Consider the following 25,260-nt stretch of genomic DNA (forward strand, 5'->3'; position numbering starts at 1 on the left):
TTCATGTTCTGAAGTTGAGACCGTTGATGACCATCAGCCTCTTCTGGTTATCATGGATGCCATATTGCTCAGAGCTCTTCTCCAACCTTCTGGTTTTAGGGGTGATCCTAATTTATGGATGTCATGCTGAGCAGTGTACAAACTATTAAGGTTTTGAACATGCTCTGTGGGGTCTGCTTCATTTGGTTAGAGATGATCCTGAAAATCACAAGGAAAGAATTGGACTGGAAAAGTCCAATCTGGGTTCTGGTCTCAGTTCTCTTACTTATCCAGATCCTAGGCTCTGCCACTTTGGCCAAGTCACATGAGCCTTGGTTTTCCCATCTGTAAAATGTGGAGGCTGGGCTCGTTAATTTCAGAATGTCTGGGATCTTAATTATTTTCAATTTTCTGTTCTGGGATGAGGAGCAGAGTCCCATTTCTTCTATCTGTAACATTGCACTGGCCACAAATAAGAGAAATGAGAATTAAGCTTTCTACACATATCTCCCACCATCCTGGGTATGCTTACACACACACCCTCCTTGAGACTGTCTTTTGAGGCTGTGTTTATATAATTGATTGATTGAAGGAGACTTGGCCCTTCTTCGCTGCAGCTTGATTATAAGTGAGCTAAACAGATGTCTTGAATTGGGTGATTGGTTCCCAGATGCATTCCAGGGAGCGAGATGGTGGGAAGGAAGTGAATGATTTCAGTTCTGGGGCCCCATGACAAATGAATGGTGGTTGTGGGCGGGGCGGGCAAGGGGCTAGGTTTGCTACTTAGTCTTATGAAGTAAGTGGCCAGATGTTGTTGGCAGCTGGTAGATTAATACCAAAGGTAACTGGTGGGCCAAGTGCCCCTTTAGGAGATAACCCAGCAAGAGGGAGTAGAAGCCCCTAATCATCCAAGCCTGGGCTGGAAGTCAGGACTCTTGGGATTCTGCTGACCAGCTGTTAGAGCCAAGTTAGAAAGCTTGTCTTGGCCATCTGCCCAAAAAGGGAAATTGGTCTTAAAATGGTAGAGATGGAAGAGACCTGAGGATCATTTTATTCCACCACTTAATTTTTCAGATGAGCACACTGAGGCCTGGAGAGGTTAAATGATTTGCCTGAAGTCACACTGCAGAGCCGGAGCTAGAATGCAGCTCCTCTTATTCAAGGTCTAGTGTGACTTCACTTAAAAAAAGGAAGCTAGATCAGTGTGTCAAAAGCAAAGATTAAGGAGTTTCCACAAAGTTTGACACAGTCAAAGCTTTCTGCCTTCAGTGTTGGACATGGACCCATTTTTTTTTTTTAATTTTTTTTCAACGTTTATTTATTTTTGGGACAGAAAGAGACAGAGCATGAACGGGGGAGGGTCAGAGAGAGGGAGACACAGAATTGGAAACAGGCTCCAGGCTCTGAGCCATCAGCCCAGAGCCTGACGCGGGGCTTGAACTCACAGACCGCGAGATCATGACCTGGCTGAAGTCGGACGCTTAACCGACTGCGCCACCCAGGCGCCCCGGACATGGACCCATTTAACTCCCCTCTGCTGTGGCTAACCCCTGGAGACACCTGAAGACCAACAGCAAGGACTGCCAAGTTTAATAATAAACAATGTGCAAGTCACTGCCACGCTGGGCGCTTGGTATGTGTATTGCATTTAATCCTCCTCACAATCCCCTGAGGTGGTCCTTGCTTTAATCCCCATTTTACACATGAAAGAATTGAGGTACAGAGAGATTAAATAATTTGCCCCCCGGATATGCAGCGAGTCAAGTGACTGAGCCAAGCTTTCACTTTGAACAGTCTGATCCCATGCAGCAGCTAGTTCCTCAATTCCTCAGACACCCTAGTGCCCCATGCAGTTTTTATATAAAACAGAGCAAGCTAGGAAGATACCTGTTTTGGTCAGTGTCTCCCTGGGTCCTCTGAGGTCAAGTCAGTCCAGCTCATTTCTCAGCTCCTGGTGGTAAATCTGAGGCACAGGCGACAAAGGCGATAAGATATGCATATATAGTACTTTGTAATTATAAAGCATGTTCACATTCATTGCCTTATTTGATCATCATGGCGGGTATTATTATTTTTATCAGCATGATTATTGTGATAAATCTCTCACATTCATACATGAGGAAACCAAGACTCAGGTGGTTAAATGAATTGCCCCAAAGCACAAGGCTGATTAGCCCAGAGCTTGGAAATTTCCAAGAATTGTCTAGTGATCTTTCTCTTTCACTCCCACTGCGTTTCCTCCCTTTGTTCTTATCATAGCTTCTAGCCTATGCACAGACCTACTCTCTAGCAGGGAGCTTCCAGCAACCATCAAAAAACAGCTTGTTGGCAGAAGAGTACATCTAGGATGAGAGAAGCCAGAAAGCCTTATTGGAAGTGATTTGAGCCATTGAATCACTGGGAGATATATATATATTTTTTTTAATCACTGGGAGATATTTGAAACCTAGCCATATGTGTTTTTGCTATCTTGTCTCAGAAAAAAAAAAAGTCTAGAGTTTTGCGAATTGTCCTAATTGTTTAAAGTATTATTATTATCATTATTATTTTGTTATAGCTTAGAATAATAATAATAAATACCACAGGGCTCGGAACCAGATTTTAGTACCAATTTTGCAACCCACCCATTTGCATCCGTAATATCTCTAGACTTCAGTTTCTTCATGTCAGATAGTCCCAAAGGTCCCTCATCACCCAGAAGCTCAATGATCGAGAAGTTCTGGAGAATACCTTGAGAAAAGAAGATGACTCTGCCTTGTGCCTCAGGATTGCTGGCAGCCAAGGGAGCTCCTTTGATCTGGCTACAATCCTTAAAGACTGCCAGAGTTTTGAGAATGCTGGTCTCTGGAGCTATATATAAATGAACCGCAGCCTCAGACATGAAGCTCTATTATATGACCTCTAAAGGCCACCTGCAAGAGAACTGCTACATGTGCATGATGCTTCATACAATTCTTTGTTGAACCCACAAATCAGGCTTGTTAGGGATACACCGGCATTTGTATATGCCATCCCTGAAGCAATCTAGCCTCAGCTTAAATGTGCCAGTAAGCTAAGCCTGAGGAAGTAAGAGCTGGTGATTCAGCAACTGATGTTCAGCCTGGAGCTACCCAGAGAGGATGGCATTTGAAAAGGCCTCCACAGGCAGGAGAAATGCCCTCCACACTGTGTGGCCAGCCACATGATCCTGGGGTAGTCTTTTCCCTTGCCTGGGTCTTGGTTTTTATCACCTGTCCAATGGGAGAAGGAGTTGACCTCAAATGTCATTTCAAGTTCTAATAGCCTTTAACTCTGTGAATATCGTCTAAAGGTAGACATGCCAACCTTCACATGGGACAACGTAATACCAAGGAAATGGTCATCTGCTATCAGCTAAAATAGCTCATATAAATATTATTTCTCATGGTAAACAGAAACTATTCAGAAAGGGCATGACTGTACAAATTCTGAATCAGCTAATGTGCGTTAGGAATTTCTCCATTCCAAGCTCATGCATCGTTTCATTGGATCCTTCTAGCAGTTCTGGGAAGTTAGTCTGACCACCGAGATGACCGATGCTCTGAGAGAGGGAGAGAGTGCCTAATACTGCCCATCTGGCAGGTGGTGTAATTGGAATCAAATCTCAGGTCTTGTGCTCTATCCCTGAGAAACAAACCTGATGATATTAAGGTCACTTAATGAATAAGACATATTCATTCATCATAGATTCATAGGAGAAGATTATAGGGCTGGATGGGACCACAGAGACTATCATTCAACAAGTGAGGAATGCCAAGCCCAGCCTCAAGGCCATCTGCATCCTGGCAGTCAAATAGGAATCCCAAGACATATCACAATCATGCTGCTATTTTTTAAACTAGCAGCTAACCTGGTAATTTTGTTAATGTTTATTTACTTTTGAGAGAGAGACAGAGACAGAGAGAGAGAGACAGACAGAGAGGGAGACACAGGATCCAAAGCATGCTCCAGGCTCTGAGCTGTCAGCACAGAGCCGATGCAGGGCTCAAACTCATGAACTGTGAGATCATGACCTGAGCTGGAGTCAGAAGCTTAACCAACTGAGCCATCCAGGTGCCCCCAAAACCAGATAATTCTCTGTTTTCAGATGCAGATTCCATGGCTGAGTATCCAGTTGGGTGAATTCTCTCATGGGTCCCTGATGGCCATAGAAACCTTGCCCATACCACCCTCAGTTCCCTCAACCCACCCCTATCCCTATCCAAGAAACACAGCGGATATCTCAGAACATGTTAGGAAACCTAGATGGGTTACTTTGAGCCCTGGGCCTTACTTGAGGTGTACTCTTAGCTTCCTGAGTCAACACACCCATGGGGGGTTAAGACTTGAATCATAGAAATGTGTACTCTGACTCAATCCTCACCTAGGCCTTCCAGTTCTGTCTCCATCAAGGGAAGCTCAGATGCTCCAGCTCCTGTCCTGCCTCTAGCTGGACCCTGCCTGTTTCTCCATGGGTCCAGTTCCTGACCTGCCTTGATGTAGGTCTTGACTCTTATTGGTGTCTGTGGCTCTGAAGGAGGGTGGCTCTGTTGCTGCTTCCTTTTCAATTCATAATTCCCTGTTTGTGAGATACTGTCATCAAGGCCTCAGGGTCCCAGGAAGGAAGCAGGTCAGTGAAAGCCCACAGCCTACTCAATCATTTCATATCTAACTCAGATGTAACTTTATTTCTCTAAGCCCAGTGTCTTTATCTGCTAAATAGGGGTAAGAATCCTGCCTACTTCATAGAATCAAATAAGATAATGATGTAAGGTGCTTGGCATACTGTGTCCAAACACAGTAAGCTCTCAGTAAATGTAGTCAGTTATGAAAATACTTCCCACAGGCCTTCACAGAGGTCCTCCCCTCAGGTCTTCTTTACAAATGCATACCCAGTGCTGCCAGAGCCAAGAGCATTAGTCCAACCCCAAGCTTGATTTCTGACACACTCCTAATAAGAGAAAAACAATTAAAGAAGGGTGAAGTGTCATAGGATGGATAAATATGGTGCTCTTCTCTTTTTTATTACTGCTTTTGCTTTTCATTCTACAATATTTGTTTCTAAACCTCATGGTGGGCTGACACTAAGAGACATCAGCAAGTGGGTTCCTGTGGGCCTGCCCAAGGACAGCTGCTCTGAAGGATCCTGGAAACCAGCTAGTCTTGGAAAGAAAGTTTAAAAAACTAGAGGCTGCTGGTCCCCTCACTTGAAATTGACTCAAGGTGACTGAGGAAACTAGTAGGAAATCTCTGTGTTTCCAGGGTCAGAATCAAGGAGGCAGAAAAGGCCTTGATTCAAAGGAGCTTTTTGGAGACTTGGGTCAGTCAAAAAGGAGGACTGTTTGAGTTTCTAAGCTTACCCAAGGGGACACCTGAGTGTCCAAAGGACACCATGTCTCCCTATTACCTTTATGTGGTGTTGTAGATGGTGCCTGGAACTTTCACAGAATCTCCTCATGCATCTCAGCCTGGGAGGACCCCCATCTCCACTGATTAGCCAAGGTGGCCTCCTAGGCACAGGCCTTAGCATGGATGTTTGGGTAGGCTCACACACTTCTAAAGGCTAGGTTTCCCCCCTCAGACTCAGTGTGCAGTCATTGCCAACTCCTCTACAGCCAAGGGCATTTGAAAAGGGAACTGGGTATCTCTCTGGGCAGGGCTACCACAGGGTTTTCTGATCAGCTTCTGTAACATTTTTCTGAATGGCTGCCTTTTATACTAGAACAGTGCCTTAAAGCTAACTGTTAATGAATTCAGTTTTTGAAATGTGACTCATACCCTGGAAGGTTTCAGAACATAGGTACAAGCTGATAAAAATGTATGAACATACATACACACATACACACATTCACATTCACACTTACTCACTCAGGAACAGTCAGTCACTGTAAAACCTGAGATTTTCTTCTTAATTCTCTGACGATCTTGAGGTGAACTGAGTCCCCATTGAGTGAGATGCACTTTCAGCCTCGTTTCATGGGGACTCTGCTTCTAGGGATGACAACAAGCCCTCATTTAGAGGTAGGCAGAGTGAAAGTGACTGAGGGTCTGTAGGTTTGGTTGTGTTGGCCTTATAGAATCACCAACCTTCAGAGACAGAGGGCACTGTAGAAGGTATTTGCTCCATTTGTTTCATTTTTCAAAGGTAGAAAACTAGGCATAGAGAGGTGAGTGAACCTGCTGAGGTCTCTCAGCTGCTCTATGCAAGACCAAGCCTGGAACCATCCTCACTACTCTACCAAGACCTTTCTCTTCACAGCACCTGACACCCCTCTCAGCAGGAGAACTGTTTCCAGAAGATTCCTTTATCTTTTTTTTTTTTACTTTATCTTTTTTTTTTTTTTTTTTTTTTTTTTTTTTTTTTTTTTACAATGGAAGTAACAAGAAAGTGGGTAGCAATGATCAGCAGGTTCTGGAAAGTATGTCTTTTTCTCATTGCTATTTTTCAATGGTTAGATTCTCCTGGGTCCTGATAGGTAAAATAAGTTTGAGATCTCTAGATTGTTTTGAAATTTTTTTAATGCTTATTTATTTATTTTTGAGAAAGAGGGGAGGAGGGACAGCGATAGAGAGGGAGACACAGAATCCAAAGCAGGCTCCAGGCTCTGAGCTGTTAGTACAGAGCCCGATACTGGGCCTGAGCTCACGGACCATGAGATCATGACTTGAGCTGAAGTCCGACGCCTAACTGACTGAGCCACCCAGGTGCCCCGAGATCTCTGGAATGTTTTGAAGGTCATGGTTACTTTGAAAAATAAGCCTGACACAGAGGAAATATAAATCTGTTCCCTTAGGGGCAAGGACAAGCCTTTGCAAATATGAAGAGGTTGCAGACTTTGGGTGTAATAATAACCAAGATATAACACTTCCCAGGTTTCTCATATATTATTTAATTTACTCTGTTGGTCCTGGATTGTGATTTTGAAACTGTGGAGGCATGATGAAAAATGTCTCAATCTTCATCATTATCCAGCCTTAGGTCACATTCTGGTTCTGCCTTAGGGTGATCCTTTGATCTTTAGGCAAGTAAACTTTCTGAGCCTCTGTTTCCTTACCTGTAGAGAGAAGATACCATCTACTTCTCAGTGATTTTCTGTAGATTAGATATAGTGGCATCAGAAAAACAGTGACATAAAAAAAACCACACACACAGTCTCTGGCAGATGGCTGGGACTCAGTGAATGTTATTTCCCATGCCTTCTCTTGCATGTTGACCTGCCTCTGCCATTGGATTGCTTAAGGCTGAACACTTCACTGAAACCCTTGATCCCTCTGAGTCCTATCTGTAAAATATACTCTACAGTCCCTGTCCTACCAGGACTGGGTCAGAGGAGGGTTAAGGAGACACAAGAAGCTTCCTAGGTCTACAACTTTAGAAAAGACCCAAGGAGAATATTCCTTATCCTGGTGTTTTTAGAAATGAGTCCCAGGTGTTATTGCTTGAAAGGCACTGAGGCTAGTGCAGGAGAAAGAAACCTGTCTTGATATTTTATGAGAAATTAAACTGAAATTTTAAAAAGCCCAATTCAGTTTCACCCAAAATGAACAGTAATATTAACCTCCTTTCTATTTAAAGCCAAAGAGTGCAGCTTTGACAGCTAAAGGGAGGCTGCCTTGGAGCAAGAATTTCAAAATGAACCTATTTGATAATTGGAGCATGTGCCTAGCTTGTTTCACCAGGCAGGGTTTGGTCCAAACACAGCCGGTTCTCTGACTCTTCAGAGTTAAAAGATCCCAGGACGGATGATGCTTGGTACTAGGACTGTATATTCTGTTGTCTGTCTAATATACACCAGGCAGTATTTGATCTTGCATGCCACCCCTCTGTTCCAAATAGAAATAGGACGACTTTAATTGGAGAAGAAAAATCAAGATAGAGGCTGGGCCACAGAAGAGAAAGCTTTGGGAAAGTCACCAATAGTTGTCTATGTGGGATGGGAATGGCCAGTACCTTTCTCTCCCATCTTTTGACTCAGTCATTTGTTAATATAGATGGATCTTTTTGACCCTCTTTAGAAAAGCCAAGATTAGTGGCTACTCTTTTCATTATAAGGATAATTTTTATGCTACAAAATACACAATGTTGGACCAGCTTTCTCCTTGCATTCTGTAATCAAAACTAGGTGGCTGGCAAGTAAGTCTTGAAGATTAAAGCGGCCTACAATTCATGGACACCCAATTCATGGACACAGCAGCAGCTCAGCCCCCAGAGGCAAGTAGAAAGTCTTCAAAGCTGATAAATATGTAGGCAGCAGGTGGCATGTCAACTCAAACAAGGTTGTAGTCCTGCCCATTTCAGCTCACCATTATAAAGGTGAATTGTCTGTATTGTGAAAGGTCAAGTAGTATTAACCTTAGGACCAGAAAGATGGCAGCTCCTGGAGAGCAGCTGGTACATAAATCTCTACTGGCTGAGAAGCAGAAAGATACTTAATAGAAGTGTAATTGAAGGATTTTTCTTCCCCCACAACCCCCCACCAACCCCCACCTAAACTTAGTTTGGCTAAAGTCAACAGGAATTCTTTTACTCCCACTCTGGCATAGGGCTTAGCTGCCTGTGTATGTGACTAAGGGACAATCCAGTGATGACCAGCTGCCTGCACTAGAATTGACACCCTTTCCCTCTGCATTCTGAAATTTTTAACACCAGATTCATCTTGGAGGTCAAGGTAGCAGTAGCCACAGAAGCAGCTGTTACGATGCACAATGATAATTGGGAGTTAGCACCCATTAGCACCACTATGAAGATTGATTTATCAAATTCCCTATAACACTTCTGAGAACAAGGACTTAGGAATCTTTAAAAAGCCAAATTAAGAAGGAGCTTTAGAAAACATCTAGTCTAAGTCTCCTTTTGTATTTGAGGAACTTGAGGCCCAGAGAGGTGTAGTGTCTCGTTCAAGGGAACTGGCAAAATTGGTGGCAGAGCTGAAGTTGGAGCCCATGTCCACTGGGCATTTGTTTCCCCAGTCACTTGGTCTAAACCCATGTTTTTCAGATGAGGGCACCCAGTGCCACACATGAGAAGAGACTGTCCAAGCCTGGACACCAAGTCCAGTGTTCTGGGTTTTTTATATCATATTCTCCCTTTCTTCACATCCCCATGGCTGAGGGGAGACAATGAAGTCAAAAGTGGGTGAATAATTTGCACTTTGGCACACATTCCATTTACCCATCAATGAGCATTGAGAACCTACTGGGTACAAAGTACTTCACCCACTTTGGGTAATGCATATGGAGTTAGGAAGGGGAAGGAGGTGAGTGTATCTTAGAAGTAGGGCAAACATGGTATGGTTTGGGCACAAGAATCCTTGTAAAAGGTCATAAAATGTCCCACCGTATGGTCGCTTCCTGCCTCCCTTCTCTCTCTCTCTCTCTCTCTCTCTCCTTACCAGTGACCTTCCCCACCCTCTCCCCAAGAGAGAATGAGCCCAGACTAGCTTTCACGGCCTTGGCCCTCTTGTCTGGAGGGAGCCGAAGAGTAGATCTAAGGCTGGAAGACGGGGCTGTGAGTAAAGGCCTAAGCTCCCTTTGGCCTTCTCTTCTCAAATAGAGCAGAACCTGGCGAAGATTTTTCTTGAGCATCTACTGTAGGCAGGTTCACAAATACAGAAAGCACATGATCCTCCTGGCTCTTACAGCAAACTCTAGAGGTAGATTTATCATCACCAATGTACAGATGAGGAAATTTGAGGCCACAGAGGCTGATTTTCTTGCCTGGAGTCAACCCAGCTGCTAAGCAGCAGACTTAGATTCAGACCTATCTGGTTGCAAAGCCAGGCTCCAGCCACTTGGCCTCAGGCCCTTTCATGTCACCAGGTAACCTCACAGGATGTAGAGCTTCTTCCAGTCCCACCTGTTAGCTCTTTTTTCACCTGCCTTCTCTAAAATGCCTCCTTTAATCTGAGTAACACAAGGAACACCTTTGTTTCTCTCTTAGTCCCCTTTACAACAATGTGGAACCAAGCCAGCTGTGAAACTGACAGCTCCCCACCCCGGAGAGATGAGGGTTGTGGGTGAGATGAAGGCCACCTTCCTGGAGCGGAGGACGGAGCGGGGGCGATGCTGGAATGTTTCTTTTGGGAGACAGTTTGCTCCACTGACCTTTGGCTGTCACTGCAGGTCTGGAGTGCAGCTTTGACTTCCCCTGTGAGCTGGAGTACTCCCCACCACTCCACGACCTCCGGAACCAGAGCTGGTCCTGGCGCCGAGTCCCTTCTGAGGAGGCCTCCCAGATGGACCTGTTGGACGGGCCTGAGACAGAACACTCCAAGGAGATGCCCAGAGGTAAGGGTAGAGGCCACCACAAAGTGTCCCAGATGGGCTAGCACAGGGTTTGTATGTCTATTTCTGTTTGCAGTTTTAAGGCTTCCTGGCTCTGCTCTAACCTGTTTCCTTTGAAACCTGCTTTTAATGTGTGCGCCTTCCGTAGGATGCAAGTCCAATTTCAGGACCAAGCCGACCCTTCACTCTCTCACCAAGTAAAGGAAATAGGATTTTATAGCTCTCACACTGATGTAGGAGAAAGTGCTGATCTGTTTGTCCTTTGGGAATAGAGTTGCCAAGTAAAATACAGGACACCCACTTAAATTTGAGTTTTCTGATGAACAATGGTTTTTTAGCATAAATACATCTCATGCAATAGTTGGGCCATACTTATACATTAAAATTATTCCAACTTCCAATTATATTTAAAAATTTTAGGGGCACCTAGTGGTTCAGTCGGTTAAGCATTTGACTCTTGATTTTGGCTCAGGTCATGATCTCACAGTTCATAAGTTCAAGCCCCACATCAGGCTCTGTATTGTCAGTGGGATTCTCTCTCCTCTCTCTGTGCCTCCTGTGCGCGCGCTCTCTCTCTCTCTCTCTCTCTCTCTATCAAAATAAATAAGTAAACTTACAAAAAAGAAAAATTCAAATGTAATTGAGTGTCCTGCATTTTTTTTTTGCTAAATTTGGCATTTTTAATTTGGAAGGTATTGTATAACTGGGTTAAATGTTAGTTTCAAAGCCATTAATGAATATTCAGGCTGTGTTGTAGCTTTGCAAGGTGTTTCCAGTAGTCCTGAGCGATTAAGGAACATCCTCTTCTGAATTATCAGGGGCCGGAGAAGTTAGACTCTGAATAAGTTGTGGGTGTTTGTTAAATATTTGTTGAGTGTTTAGAGATAGATGCGGAGACACTAAGCCCTAGTCCAGCTTTCAGGTCTCAAATCTTAGGTGGCAAATCTTAGAGCTCCATGTTCCTTGGACCCAGAAAACTCTGCTTATTCAGAATTGACAGCCTATGTTTCTGACTTGTAGGGAAAAGTAGCCACTGATGTGGTAATGGACTCACTGAACCATTCGGAGTAGTACTTTCATTTTGCAAAGCCCTTCCATGTACAGTCTCATGGGATTCCAATTTTGTGAGAGAGGCAGGGCAGATGAGAAATTGAGGGCTCAGAGAGGGGAAGTGACTTGCTAAAGATCACATAGCTTGTACGTGTCGGTCCAGGTCTAGATGTCTCCTGTGATGAGTGCCAAACAAGGACGCTTTCTCCCACATCGTGTTTCTGTCTTTGCAGCAAAAGCTCTAGTGAAAGCCTGCCCTGGGCCCAGGTCCAGGAGGCAGTTATCTCAGGCTCATGCTTCTGTGAATCTAACGGGCTCAATTAAGTTTCTGGGGGAGGTCGGAGGTGGCACAGGAATAAGCCTGATGCCCTCAGGCTTCTATAGCAGCCTCAGACCCTGAACTGTGAGAGAACTTTCCTTTCTTCATACTCTCCCAGGCTGACCTTTTTTTCTGTTTTTATGACTCTTTTGAAATTGCTTGACCTTGATTTATATTTTAAGCTGCTTTCACCTAGATGCTGATGTGTATTGGCAGGGGGAGGAGGGAGTATTGTGTGTAGGTGAGTGGCTCTTAACCCTATAGTGCATCTACAGTGCATCTGACTCCTCTGGAGAACTTATACAAAGTACTGCCTGGTTTCCACAGCCTGGGATACTGATTCAACAGATCTGAGATGGAACCTGGAAATCTGTATATTTTTAAATTTTAGCATAAAATCTAGCATGTGCAACAAAGTGAAACATGTATGCATGGATTCACAATTACAATGAAATCAACATGTGTGTTCTCAACACCAAGCATAAGAATTTGAACGTTTGTCAGTCCATTTACAACCTCTTCTGTCACCCACCTAGATCCAAAATCTTTCCTTTCCCTCAGAGGGAACCACTATCCTATTTTGTGTCCATCGTTCATTTGCTTTTCCTTATGACCTTACCACTTATGTATATAGCCCCAAACAGCATGTCGATTAGGTTTGTAACCTGTTATACAAATGAAATAATATTGTTGTTTTGTGGCTTGTCAATGTAGATGCATGTAGCTGTGGTTCATTTGGTTTTCAATCACTGCATGAAAATACCACAGTTGATTTCTTCCACCATCCTTAGACATTTGGGTCATTTCTGTGGTTTGGCTGTTACCAGCAGCACTACTGTAAGCATTTTGTACATGCCTCTTGGTGCATATACATGTCCAAGAATTTCCCTGGAGCAGAGAGTAGGAGTAGAATTGCTGGGTCATGGGTTGCAGCTTCCATTTCAATAGAGAGTGCCGAGCTATTTTCCAAAGTGCTCATACCAAGTTATACCCCATTTTGAGGTGTTAGCATTCCTCCCCAGGACTTTACATCCTCACCAGTACCTAATATTGTCAGACTTTGTCATTTTCGTCTATCTGGTGGATGCAATACAGTATTTCAGTGGAGTCTCAGCTTTCACGGGACTCTCTCCTTCTTTTTTCCTTTGTGTTTTTTTAAAAAAAAATATTTTTAGACACTTCTCAAGTGATTCTGAGACATAACTAGGTTTGTTATACTCTTGACGTGGACCTGCTTTCATGTATCAATAGGGGTGGCTCCAGAGCCTAATCCCCAACAGTCCTGGTAGTACATGTACTTTTGGTCATTGTATGTTTTTTGTTTGATGGCTATTGAATTGTGAGTGCAGTTCAGTGAAATCAGGAGATAGGGACAAGTAGCAATTGTCCACAGACTTTGTGGAGTCAGACTTTATCAATTTGAAAGTTGGTGTTTTTTAAATTTTTAAGTGAATTTTAGAAGAGTGCCAATAGATTACACATTGCCACTCTGTGACCTGTTTCTCCTCCTTTATCTGCTTTCTTGTGATCTCTGGCATCTTCATGTTACCCTGAGTTATAGGAGAAAAACGAAAGGAAGAAGAGGAGAGAAGAAAGAAATAAGTGTTCCTGAGTGTGGAAATATATCCATGCCTTTATGTTTTTATAAAGGGCCAGTGCATGCACTGACTACAAACTTTTTCCAATTAGTTAGACCAGTAAGGATTGGAATATTCATGTTTTAGTGAGTATTGCCAATTTCCATTTGTCTGAAAAACATTCTTACTAACATGAAGGACAATGATGTGAATAGCCATGGCAAAAGCCATTGTAGATATATCAGTCCGCTTGATCAAGTTCCTTAGTGAACAAACACATCCAAGCATAACTTGAGGGAATCTCAGCACTGTCAGAAACTGGTATTTCTTTTTCCTGGGGTCTAATGGAAGGATCTGTATAGTCACACAGCCTTGATCAGTCTTAGAAACAAGGGACTAGCCTCTAGCCTTTGTAGGCACACATCTGGAATGTCACTGAGAGGTGTTCAGAACTTCCAGTAATGGGTGCTCATTGCTTTTTGATTCAACTAATTATATCACTCCCTGGTCACTGAAGTAAGGTTGCTACTCATGAAGCAAGCTGATGTGTCTTAATGTCTCTTGATTGTCATGGAAAGAGGTGAAGGTGAAGGAGAGAAAATGGCGTGCCCAATTTGCACAGAACCAAAGCAAGGACCTATATCCCAATCCTAAATGCCATCTCTTTAGAATCTCCCTTTCTCTGATGATCCCCTCTTGGCAGAAGGGATTCTGGTTGTGGAGATAAGAAGGAGGAATGGGGTGCACTTTAGGGTAGTACAGTCAGTAGAGATTTTTTAAAACTCAACATTTATTGGTTGGATGGTATTTAGACTCTATTGCAATATTTCTTGTCAGAGGATATAGAAAGACCAGAAAAAGGCAGTGAGATAATACCAATCATAGATAATGAACTGTAAGAGTATAAATTCTGAATGATTTTAATTTATAGCCGCTGTAGCTGAGAATAATAAGGAAGATACAATTCAGAGCAGCAAGATAATAAAAAGTGATGGTCTTGATTGAACACAATATTATAAATTAATAAGATCTTGAGGAATCATCAGGTTGAGGCGTTCTATGACTTTTTAAGAAGTGCCAGGAGCATGTTTGACATCTACTACTTCTGGTGTTTTGGAATGTAGTCACATTTTTCTTCTCCAGCAAGACGAGATCTTAGTCTCCAGCATGGGCCCTAGCTTCAAAGTAGAAAACAGATTAGCAGCTTCTCCCCAGAACCCCTCCATAACCCCTCAGTCATGTGTATACCCAAGAAGAATGGGACTAGACTCAGCTGAGAGGAGCAGACATCTTTCCTGTATCAACTCAACTCTCTTCCAGAAAACTGATTCTCAAGTCTCTGTTTTGGTTTGGCTTTTGTCTTTCTCTGACTTATTTTGCTTAGCCATATGAGGCTCTAGCCATATGATTTCACCCATATATGTGGAATTTAAGAAAAAACACAAACATGCAGAGGAAAACAAGAGAGAGAGAGAGAGAGACAGAGACAGAGACAGAGACAGAGACTAAGGAACAGACTTTTAACTATAGAGAATAAACTGGTGGTTACCAGAGGGGAGGTGGGCAGAGGGATGGGTGAAATAGGTGATGGGGATTAAGGAGGGCACTTGTCTTAAGGAGTATCCAGTGATATATAGAATTGTTGAATACCATACACCTGAAACTAATGTAACACTGTATGTTAACTATATTGGAATTAAAAAAAAAACATGCCTTGAGTTCAGAAGGCTAATAAGTATTGTCATTGTCCTAGAATTCTGGAATGGCTAATACTGCTGCCACAGATGACAAGGGGACTGCAATGCCAGAGTGGGGTCGTTCTGCTCCAGTTATACCCTTGTGCATTAGTTTCTTATAGCTGCTGTAACAAATAAACACAAACTAGGTAGCTTAAAACAACATAAATTTATTTTATCCCAGTTCCAGAAGCCAATAGTCCAAAATCAAGATGTTATCAGAGTTGATACCTTCTGAAGGCTCTGCAGGAGAATGTATTCCATGCCTGTTGTGTACCCTCTGGTGGCTGCTGGTAATCTCTGTTCTCCTTTGCTTGTAGATGCATCAGTCCAGTCTTTGTCTCCGTGTTCACATGGCATTCCTCTCATGTCTCAGATCTGCCTCTTATAGGGACATATATCACTGGATTTGGGGCCCATCTTAAATGCAGCATGATCTCATCTCCAGATACTTAATTTCATTTTCAAAGACCTTGTTTCTGAATAAGATCACTTTCCTAAGTACCAGGGATTAGGACTTGGGCATATCTTTTGGGGACCATGGTTCAACTTACTACACATTGATTTTTCTCCCCTTGTGTGTGTACTGGCATGTGGATCATGTGTGCCTCTCCCTCCACTTGGGGGCTCTTAGACCCTTTAGGAAGTTAGGTTAGGTGATTTCAGAGGAGCCCAGATTAATACCAGCATTTCTTCTCCTTCCTTTAATTCCTTCCCCCCAAGGTTTGCAGAGTTCTTAAAAGAGTGTCTGAACACTTCTCAGATTGAATCCATCCTGGGAGTAGCTGGAACCTGAAAACTGGGCCACATTTGGAGCTTCAGGCACAACCTTGATGGGTAGTTTCTCTCAGTTTCTCTCTGCACCCGCTGTCCCTGGGGGCTGCAGCTAGTGGACTGAGCTGGCTCTAAGTCTCATGCTCTGACCTTAACCCTTTTGCAGTATTGACAGGAAAATGGAGGGATGAAAGTCTGCCTAGCATTTCCTCCTTCATCCAGTAAAACTTGTCATTAGCCACCCATTTCTGCTCTTGGGCTTTACTGGCTGACTAAGTGGGACCTCATAAATTAGCCTCTTCCATCATCAATACGTGCATGTGAGTGGGTTTACAGCTCTTTCTGGAGAGCCAGTTCCATGGGTGAGAACAGGATGGAGATGGCAAGACAGGCTGTCAGTGAGGCAGAATTGAGAGGAGCTCTAGGGCTGGAGTGTCATTGAGAGCACACCCTGGCAGCACCCCTCTTGCCCCACCCCTCACTGTCACAGAGGTGAAATGTGCTAATGCCTGCTTAAAGTCAAGTACTTCCTGCCCACAGGGTTTAGTGATCACCTTTCAGGTAACCTGGCTCATGGGAGAGTCAATAATTGCTCACCTTACTTTGTGTAAGCAGCCTTTAGCAAAGACCTCTGGTTTTAGGGTGTAGAAGCTGGGAGAGTGGCCAGTAGAGATAGGCAAACTGGAATAGAAGAAAAATACAATTACAATGACAGATACCGCACACACACACACACACACACACACACACACACACACACACTCCAGGACAGAACAATGTTTTTGTGTGTGTGTTTTTGTTTTTCTTTTCACTTGTTTCAAACGGGATGATCCCAACTGCAAAGTGTTCTATGGGCTCCTGCCCCCTGGAGCTCTCTTCCTATGCTTCTTACTCTGTCTACTATGAAGTTTCTGTTTTAAGGCAACAGTCTCTGAACTTTATTTATCATATGCTTCATCAGTAAAATATTTCTGAGCATGTACCCCTTCCATGTAAATACTTACCAATTATACGTATGTGTTTGTTCCTCACTGTGTAATACTATTGGTAAATCTTATTTTCTGTCTTCTTTAGATAAAAATAAACATAATCATGGGCACACTTCAGAGACACTTTGGAGATAGGACATCTGCTGTCCCATCCTATAAATGGGATCAGACTTCTGGGTTTGTTAAAGCATGTCACCTAGCCCCAGGGTCACTTATGTCTCTGACAGATTCTTTAAGAAGCTGCCTCAGCAGGTTTCTCCCTGAGCACTCACCTCCCAGCTTCTAGGCTACACTGGCCAGACACTCCTCCACCAAGAAGGCCTCGTAGACAGGTCTAGCTCTTGTGGTCTTGCCAACTCATAAATTTCAAAAACCATTTAATCTCTTTTCTCAGACTCTACCTGGTTTAGATAGGAAAGAAATCACTTCTGGGCAGAGTGCCACTAATAATACAAGCTTAACCCTTAAGAATCAAAAGATACCTTTCTCTATAGACTACCTGACAGACCTAAGGAACAGGGTCGCAACCAAGTATTTCCTACTGGCTTATCTAAAAAACTATCTTGGTGGTGTTGTTTATGATGGTGAAAGAAATCATTTAAATGCTCAAACAATAGGGAATTTGTTACATAAAACATAGTATACCTAAATATTCTGCTGCCAAAACAGATCAAACAATATGTGTGGTATAAGTTGTTTTATAAAAGAGAAAACAAGGTATATACATAAGGAAAAAGTCTTTATCTGCCAACTTGGTGGTAGAAGTTATTTCTAGATGACTGAATTATCAGTGATTTATATTTTCTTCTGTGTGCTTTGGTATTTTTCAAAGTTGAGTCAGTGAACATTCATTGCTTTTATAATAAAATAAAATATGGTATATATATATTTTAATACAAGACATCAAAAATTCTCATTTGAGGCTATTATTTTAGATTTTTGTTGGGGGGGGTGAGAAGCATGTTAACTGTTTTCTGCCACAACAACAACCAAAAAAAAGCCAGCACTATTGACAATGGTGGGACACACAGGTGGGTGGACAAGCAAGTTGCTTTTCTGTCTGCCAGGGTAGGGTGCATTAACATTGGCCCACAAATCAAGTGCATTCCCACCCCACCCTCATTCTGCTTGACTTGTCCTTGAAGGGTGGGAAAGGGTAACTGTGGGAACCAAATGTGCATCAGGTTCAAGAATGTACCCAGGTACCATTTACAGCATGTAAGTAGCAGGGGCATGCTCTATTTCAATTGAATTTTTTCCTCTTTAGACATTTCAGAAGGGTTCTTAGTGGCCATGCCTTTCATTTGAGCCAACTTCTCATCAGAGTAAGGTCGCTGGAGGGATTTGTAGCCTCTTATCCCTGCCCCCCCAGTGGAACTCACCATGAGAGGCCATGTTAGTTCTCTGGTGCTGCTTGCAGAAATGTGTCCCTCATCTCCTGAGCAATGAGGTCACTGGGCTTTAAGTCCTGACCCTCGAGCAAACCCTTCAACAAGCTATGACTTGTGATTCTTTCATTTTAATGAGATTCTGGTGCCAACCTGGCAGCACTTGAGCTCCAGTGAGGGACTTGCCTTAATGAGCCAGAATACTTGCAGAGTGTCTGTGAAGTATTTCCTGCCTCTCCATGAGGACGAGCCTTTCCCAGGGTATTGCCTCTGCCTCTAAAGGAAGCCTTCACTGGGAGGGGATGGATCATGGTTGTCTGGTGATGATTATGCCCTTCTTTACCTTAGCTTAACAACCTTGCCCACAGAGCATGTGACATAAGGAAAGAAGGACTGGCATTGGAGGGAGAAGGGGTCTGGGCTCTCATCCCAACTCTGCCATAATGGATGTCACTTTATCTGTAATGGCCCTTGGGTTCCTAATCTGTAAGGTAAAGGTCTTGGACTAGATTGTCACTAAGGCTATTTCTTGTTCTGATAAGGGAGCATTCCTCTAGACACTTGTGTGACACCATGGAAGGAAAAAAGAGGAGCTCCTATGCCCATTAGCATAGACGAATTTGTCAGGTTAGCCCCTGAGGCTGGTGATCCTGAGAGTGTCCACAGCATGGGACTGTGGGCTGGTATGACAGATACAATTATGACCACCCAAAGAAGCCCTAATTCCCAGAACCTGGGAATATGTTAGCTTACAGGGCAAAAGTGACTTCGCAGATGAGATTATTCTCGATTATACGCATGGGCCCAATGGAATCACTGGGGTCCTAATATACAGAAAAGGGAAGCAGGAGAGCTAGAGTCAGAGCAGATGTGATGATGGAAGCAAAGGTCAGAGAGAGACAGAGATGTGAAGATCAACATGTGCTAATAGGCATCAATTTTTCAATTTTGTTTATTTTTTGAATCATGTATTTCTTCATTTCTTAAACCAACAATTGGTAAGCCCCTACTGAAGGCAGAGCACTGCAGGTTAATGTCTAAGTCAGGGGGATGTCTAACATCAAGGAGGGCACAATTCCATGTAAAGTGGTAGCACAGCAGCTGCTGGCATTGAAGATGGAGGAAGAGGCCAGGAGAGAAGGAAGGCAAGCGGCTTCTAGAAGCTGGAGAAGGCAAGACAGTGCCTCCTCCCTTGAATCTCATCTGAAAGGAATCAGATCACCAACCCATGTTAGACTTATGACCTCCATAACTGTAGGGTAATAAATTTGTATTATTTTAAGGCGCTAAGTTTCTGGTAATTTGTTATAGCAGCGGGAACCGAAGCTAGAAGTAGCAGAAGTTCTAGGGGTATGACTCCTGTGGGTAAGAAGGACTGAAGGCACCCTGGGCAGGAGCTGGAGGGACTGATGTTCCAAAATGGAGAACCTGGGGTGAGGCTGCCTACTTCACCCATGGAAGGAAACTGAGATGCTTCCCAGGGAAGTTTCTGTGAAGCTCCTGTGTGAGGTGGCTGGAGGAGACAGTGAAACCACACATGCAAGGCCTGTGGTGAGTTGCTGACAGCTCAGGGACTGGCCCTTGGCTCTGTCCTAAATGAAAATGGCAAGAGCTACAGTCTGCAAAGTGCTTTTTTGTCCACGATCCCATTTGATTCTCATAACATGGTGAGATGGGTATTATTAGTGTGACTAAATGAATAGATTAGTAAACTGAGGCTAAGTGGTAAGCATCAAAGAAAGAAAACTAGGACTTTCCCATTCATTGTGATGTCCCAAGAGTCTGGCCCAAGGTCCACTATAAAATAGACATTCATTAAGTGTTCCTTGACCCACAGACAGAAGCTTAGAGAAATGAAGTAAATTGCCCAAGTCTACAACACTGGTATGTAGCGGAGCCACATCGTGAATTCCAGCTTTTGAACACTGAATCTCATGTCCTTTCCATTATACTAAACTCTTCCTAAAACACAACGTTTCCCAGGGCCTATTCCTATATGGGACTCACCCTCATTAAATGTCTGGAGGTACGTTCAGCTCATGGCATTGACCACCTGCTAGTGATGCTGGGGAGACTTGCTCAGTTCTCTGACACAACCAGGTTATAGCCACTGTGGTGTCTGTAAAGGCAGTGTCTTCATAAGGGTCCAGGGAAGTCCACTGTCTCCTTTATCTTCTTTGCAGATGGCCAGAGCAAGGAGTACTGCCTGAGGCAGGCACAGCAGGAAGCTTGCTGTCCAGGCTACATGGTGAGGCAATTAGTGTGAGAAGGTAGAATTGGGTTATTGCAACAAGCACTGCCCTGTAGAAACAGAAGGAACACTGTGCTGGGACTCAGGAGTGGTGGGTCTGCCCTTCACTAACATGTGACCTCAGGCCTCAATTTTTCAACTGGTAAATTGAGTGGGTAGGACTAGATAATCTCTAAGAGAAGCTGTCTTTCTGACTTCCTTATTTCCTCTTATTAAGAACCTTTTATTAGTGGAGTTTTTAGCCTCACTTATTTCTATATATCAAATGGTTCAGATAAGACACATCTTAAAGAAATATGGGCTCTACTTAAGAAAAGTCATGAGCCCAGTGAGAAAGAATGAAATGTGGCCTTTTGTAGCAATGTGGATGGAACTGGAGAGTGTTATGCTAAGTGAAATAAGTCATACAGAGAAAGACAGATACCATATGTTTTCACTCTTATGTGAATCCTGAGAAACTTAACAGAAGACCATGGGGGAGGGGAAGGAAAAAAAAAGAAGTTAGAGAGGGAGGGAGCCAAAACATAAGAGACTCTTAAAAACTGAGAACAAACTGAGGGTTGATAGGGGGTGGGAGGGAGGGGAGGGTGGGTGATGGGTATTGAGGAGGGCATCTGTTGGGATGAGCACTGGGTGTTGTATGGAAACCAATTTGACAATAAATTTCATATTAAAAAAAAAAAAGTCATGACTGGCTTTGAATTTATACTTGAGGAGTATTGAAGGAAGAAAGCCAGAACCTTGCAAAGAGGAATAAAATAAAATTCTCTTGAATGGGTATAACTACAGTGTAATTCTACTTAGACTGGAAAGGTAATCTTTACTCATTCAAGATGGAGAAAGACTGGTTCAGTGTGAGATGAAGAGAGATCTGGGGGTAATTTTACCTCTGTGGCTGTCTTTCCTGACTTGTGATAAAAATCGATGGAAATAATGCATGAGAGACCACTTTGTAAACAGCAAAATGGCATATAAAGTAACATATAGCCTAGTCTGACCATGGTTATCTCAGCCACGCAGCTTAAAACAATGAGTTCTACTCACTCTTGATTTAGGAATCTTGATCCTAAAACATAAGAAGCTCATTCATACCAGGTATCCAAGTATAACATCTCTAGTAGTGTTTCTAAACTTAGGACTTTGGGGACATGACAAAAGAATTTGCTGAGAATGACTGAACCCTCACCAGCAATGGTAATCATGCACATTTGCAAATGGAATTGTAGTAGATTCTATAGAATACATGGGGGTTCAGATTTTAGTGTCCAATTCTCCCCCACTAAAAGATAATTAAGAGCCTTTAATGTGAGTGGCTACAACAATAGTTCAAATTATTCTCCTCTAAAGCATTATGATCTATTTTGATTCATTCCACTTCTTGCTTTAGGATTCTTAGTACTGATTGCTAGTCAATGCTTGATCAAAACACACTTGGGTATTACATCTTTCTTAATTGATTTTCATGGAAGCTGTTATTATTTGGAAATATGCTTGATGCATTTATTTGTTAATGAGACTGGTTGCATGCATAGTGTGGCATCTCCCAGTGCCTTTGTTACGGAGCACCCTGACCTGCAGTTGTGTTCTCTTTTGGCAAATGTCATCTCTCTGATGTGATAAGCATCTATATACTGGAAGCGATGGAAGGGGCATTTGAAGTACTATGCTGGCAATAAGTAATGATTTATTCCTTATAAATAAAATGAGAATGTTCAAAAAGGAGAGTGCCTAAAATGAGAATGGTCTTCTCATAAAGTAGATAGACGTTAAATTCACTTCTGCAACAATGACATGAGAGGCTCCTTTTTAATACTCTCATCTGCAATATTGCTTGGGCTAGACAATTATATTAAGATATAATTCATTGGATTATATACTCCCCCTCTCCTAAGAATTCTTATTTCTTCATTTATTAACAAGATGTATTTATGCCCAAATGGCATCCATTCCACAGTGATGTGTACTCAGGGAGTTGAGTATCAGAAACCTCAATGCAGTCACTGCTATCCTTCCAATGTTCAAGCTCTTAACACAGATTATACCCTATTTAGAGACTAACTATAAGTTAGATCATGAACACTGAGAATATTTTGGGGCACCTGGGTGGGTCAGTTGGCTTAGTGTCCAACTCTTGATTTCAGCTCAGGTCATGATTCCAGGGTCATGGGATCAAGCTCTGTGTTAGGCTTTGAGCTGAGCATGGAGCCTGCTTTAGATTCTCTCTCTCTCTCTCTCTCTCTCTCTCTCTCTCTCTCCCTCCCTCCCTCCCTCCCTCCCTCCCCCTCCCCCTCTCCCTCTCTCCCCCGCAGCCCCTCTCTACACACACACACACACACACACACACACACACACACACTTTCTCTCTCTCTCTCTCTCTCTCTCTCTCTCAAATAAAAAAAGAACATTGAAAATATTTTTTAAAAGATAGAGCACTCAAAATAGTTAATGCTTTCAAAATGAGGATTTTTGAGAAGGTAAGAGTCTCAATTCTTCTGACTTCTCAACCCTCCAGAGATCACCCACATTTGTCCAGCCCTCACAGAAATGCTTCATTCCTTTCCCTTATTTTTTGTCTCTTGCTTTCCTTCTCTCTTCTATTCCTATGTCTTCTGATCCTCTTCTGTTTTCAACCTGTATTTCTCCTGAAAAGATGAATGTATCTTTCCCATTGTCCACAACTCTGGAAGCAAAATAGGCGGGATCAGCAGGAATGGCTGGCACATGGACAGGAAGCAGGCTTTGCCTACCAATAAAGACATATTCAGACATGTTGGCCTTTTGTGTGACACACATGTAAGGACAAGTTTGAGAAACATTGCTAGAGAAACAAGAAAGTTAGACAAATTCTTGAACCCCTCTGCTCCATGAGGAAATAAATAAAACCCCACTTACTAGAAACATAAGCTGAATCAATTGGCTTCTTTATCTCTGGGTTCAAAGGCAAGACAGAAATTCAGTGTCCTGCAGAAGGGAGCTAGATGCTTAAATGGAGTGAAAGAAGGATCCTGAAGCTGTCCTGAGTCTTTCAGAGGGATTTAGAAATTGAGTTTCTGCAGGAAATCTAATTAGCAATACTCTTCCCAACATCCACACTAGCAGCAGGCAGCAGTCCACAACTTATTTTTAATTCATGTTTCCATAAATGCATGAGCAAAATAATTGAGCCCATTTACTCTGAAAAAGGGAAAGAAAAAAAGAACATGAAAACAGAGGAGAAACAACCAAAGGACATGAGAGTAATGAAGGGCTTTTGTGTAAGCATATTTACTGGGCCAGTTCAAGATAAAAGACTTGACATTCACTAAGAAGGTCTAGAAGTGAGGGGAGGAAGGTAACAGGAATCAGTGTTCTGAGACCATCTAGACTGTATGACATTTCTGTGTGAATTAAAAAAATCTTGTCTTCTCTGGGTAAAGGAATTGGGAAAACATGCCTCCTCTGGATAGATGCAGTCCAGTGCTGGAACTCATAGCTGGACAAGCAGAGCATGAGCTGAATTTCAACCCCATTCATCCCCTCACTCAATACATTTGTGCAGGGCACAAATCACTCAACTGTGTATAGTGACCCTGTTAATGTTTATCAAGGGCTTACTTTATGTCAAGCACGTATCATGTACTGATTTATATGATTCTCATAATAACACTATAAAATAGTTTCAGAAACATGGATATCTATGTTTCAGGTGAATAAAATTAGATTCAAAGAAGTAAGGTAAGGCAGGATTTTCAGCCATGGTGAAGTGAAGAGACTGGCAAATTCTTTTCCCCCAAAGCAACTATAAAGCTGGACAGAATTAACAAAAACAACCATTTGGATTCTCTGAAAAATTGACCAAATGAATATAATGATCTGAGAAGTATTTGTGCTTAAGAAACTGATGAACTTCTGTCTTCCTTTCAGAGTGTGGTTACAGATAAGACCCAGGTAAGAACTGTGGGAATCTGTGGCATTCTGACCTGGTGCTTCTCCTATCTACCCAACTCTGTCTACACAGAGGTCCTTACAAAGTAGGGTACACCATGGAGACAAACAACTTCTGCAGTTGAAGGTGGCTCACTAGATTTGGAGGAGGGGGCAAAATACATGCCTAGCAATATTGTTGGTGAAAATGATAATCTGTGGTGCAGCTAACCTGAGGCCAGGGCAGGTATATTCATGGTTGAGACTATGTATATTCCCAATGAGGATGGAAAAAGGTCCAAGCTGGCCATAACCTTCTATTTAACCCTAAGACTGTGCATACATGCATAAGAGACATCAGTATCCTGAGCATTGAATATAGTACCTTACCCACATACAGATCTATTGACAAAGGACAGAATTTTTAGTGGTTCAAAGTGTTTAAGCATGTCCTCTGTCCAAATATTTGCAGACCACTAAGATATACATGGATGAAGCATAGGAAGCCAGGCTTAAAATTAAAAGCAAGAACACTTAAACAATAGCAACAACAACAACAACAACAACAACAACAAAGCTGAACAGAGTCATCAGTGGTCATACACTGTGGAAAGACAGATTTCACAGATATAGCTCAGCCAAGGTATTAAACAAAGAAACAAACTTAGTAAAAATAAAACAAAATAGCAACAACAAAAGAACCAATAAAAATATTCAGGGGAGAAAATTAGAACCCAAAGTTGCCAGCAAACCTACCTTACAGTAAATATTAAAGTAAGTCCTTCAGCCGAAATGAAATCATACCAGGGGATAACTTGAATCCACAGGAAGAAATGAACAATAGTAGAAATAGTAAGTATGTGTATTAATATAAAATGCTCAATAAATACGTTTTTCCTTATTTCTTTTGTTAACAACTCTGAAAGACATAATATATAAATGCACAATTACAAAGCTATATTTTGGGTTTACATAAATATAGATGTAATACACATGATAATAATAGCACAAAG

The 25,260-nt window shown here is 42.5% G+C and overlaps 1 protein-coding gene across 1 annotated transcript in view; it reads left to right on the top strand.

The window, feature by feature from the left end:
• Window positions 1-25,260, top strand: part of LOC122467112 (ALK tyrosine kinase receptor-like) — a 196,895-nt gene that overhangs the window by 19,076 nt on the left and 152,559 nt on the right. The window contains exon 3 of the mRNA XM_043553339.1: window positions 10,099-10,263. Coding sequence (XP_043409274.1) covers window positions 10,099-10,263 — 165 coding nt within the window. The remainder of the gene's footprint in view (window positions 1-10,098; window positions 10,264-25,260) is intronic.

Source organism: Prionailurus bengalensis, chromosome A3, assembly GCF_016509475.1.
Source record: "Prionailurus bengalensis isolate Pbe53 chromosome A3, Fcat_Pben_1.1_paternal_pri, whole genome shotgun sequence".
NCBI classification, from domain to species: Eukaryota; Metazoa; Chordata; class Mammalia; order Carnivora; family Felidae; genus Prionailurus; species Prionailurus bengalensis.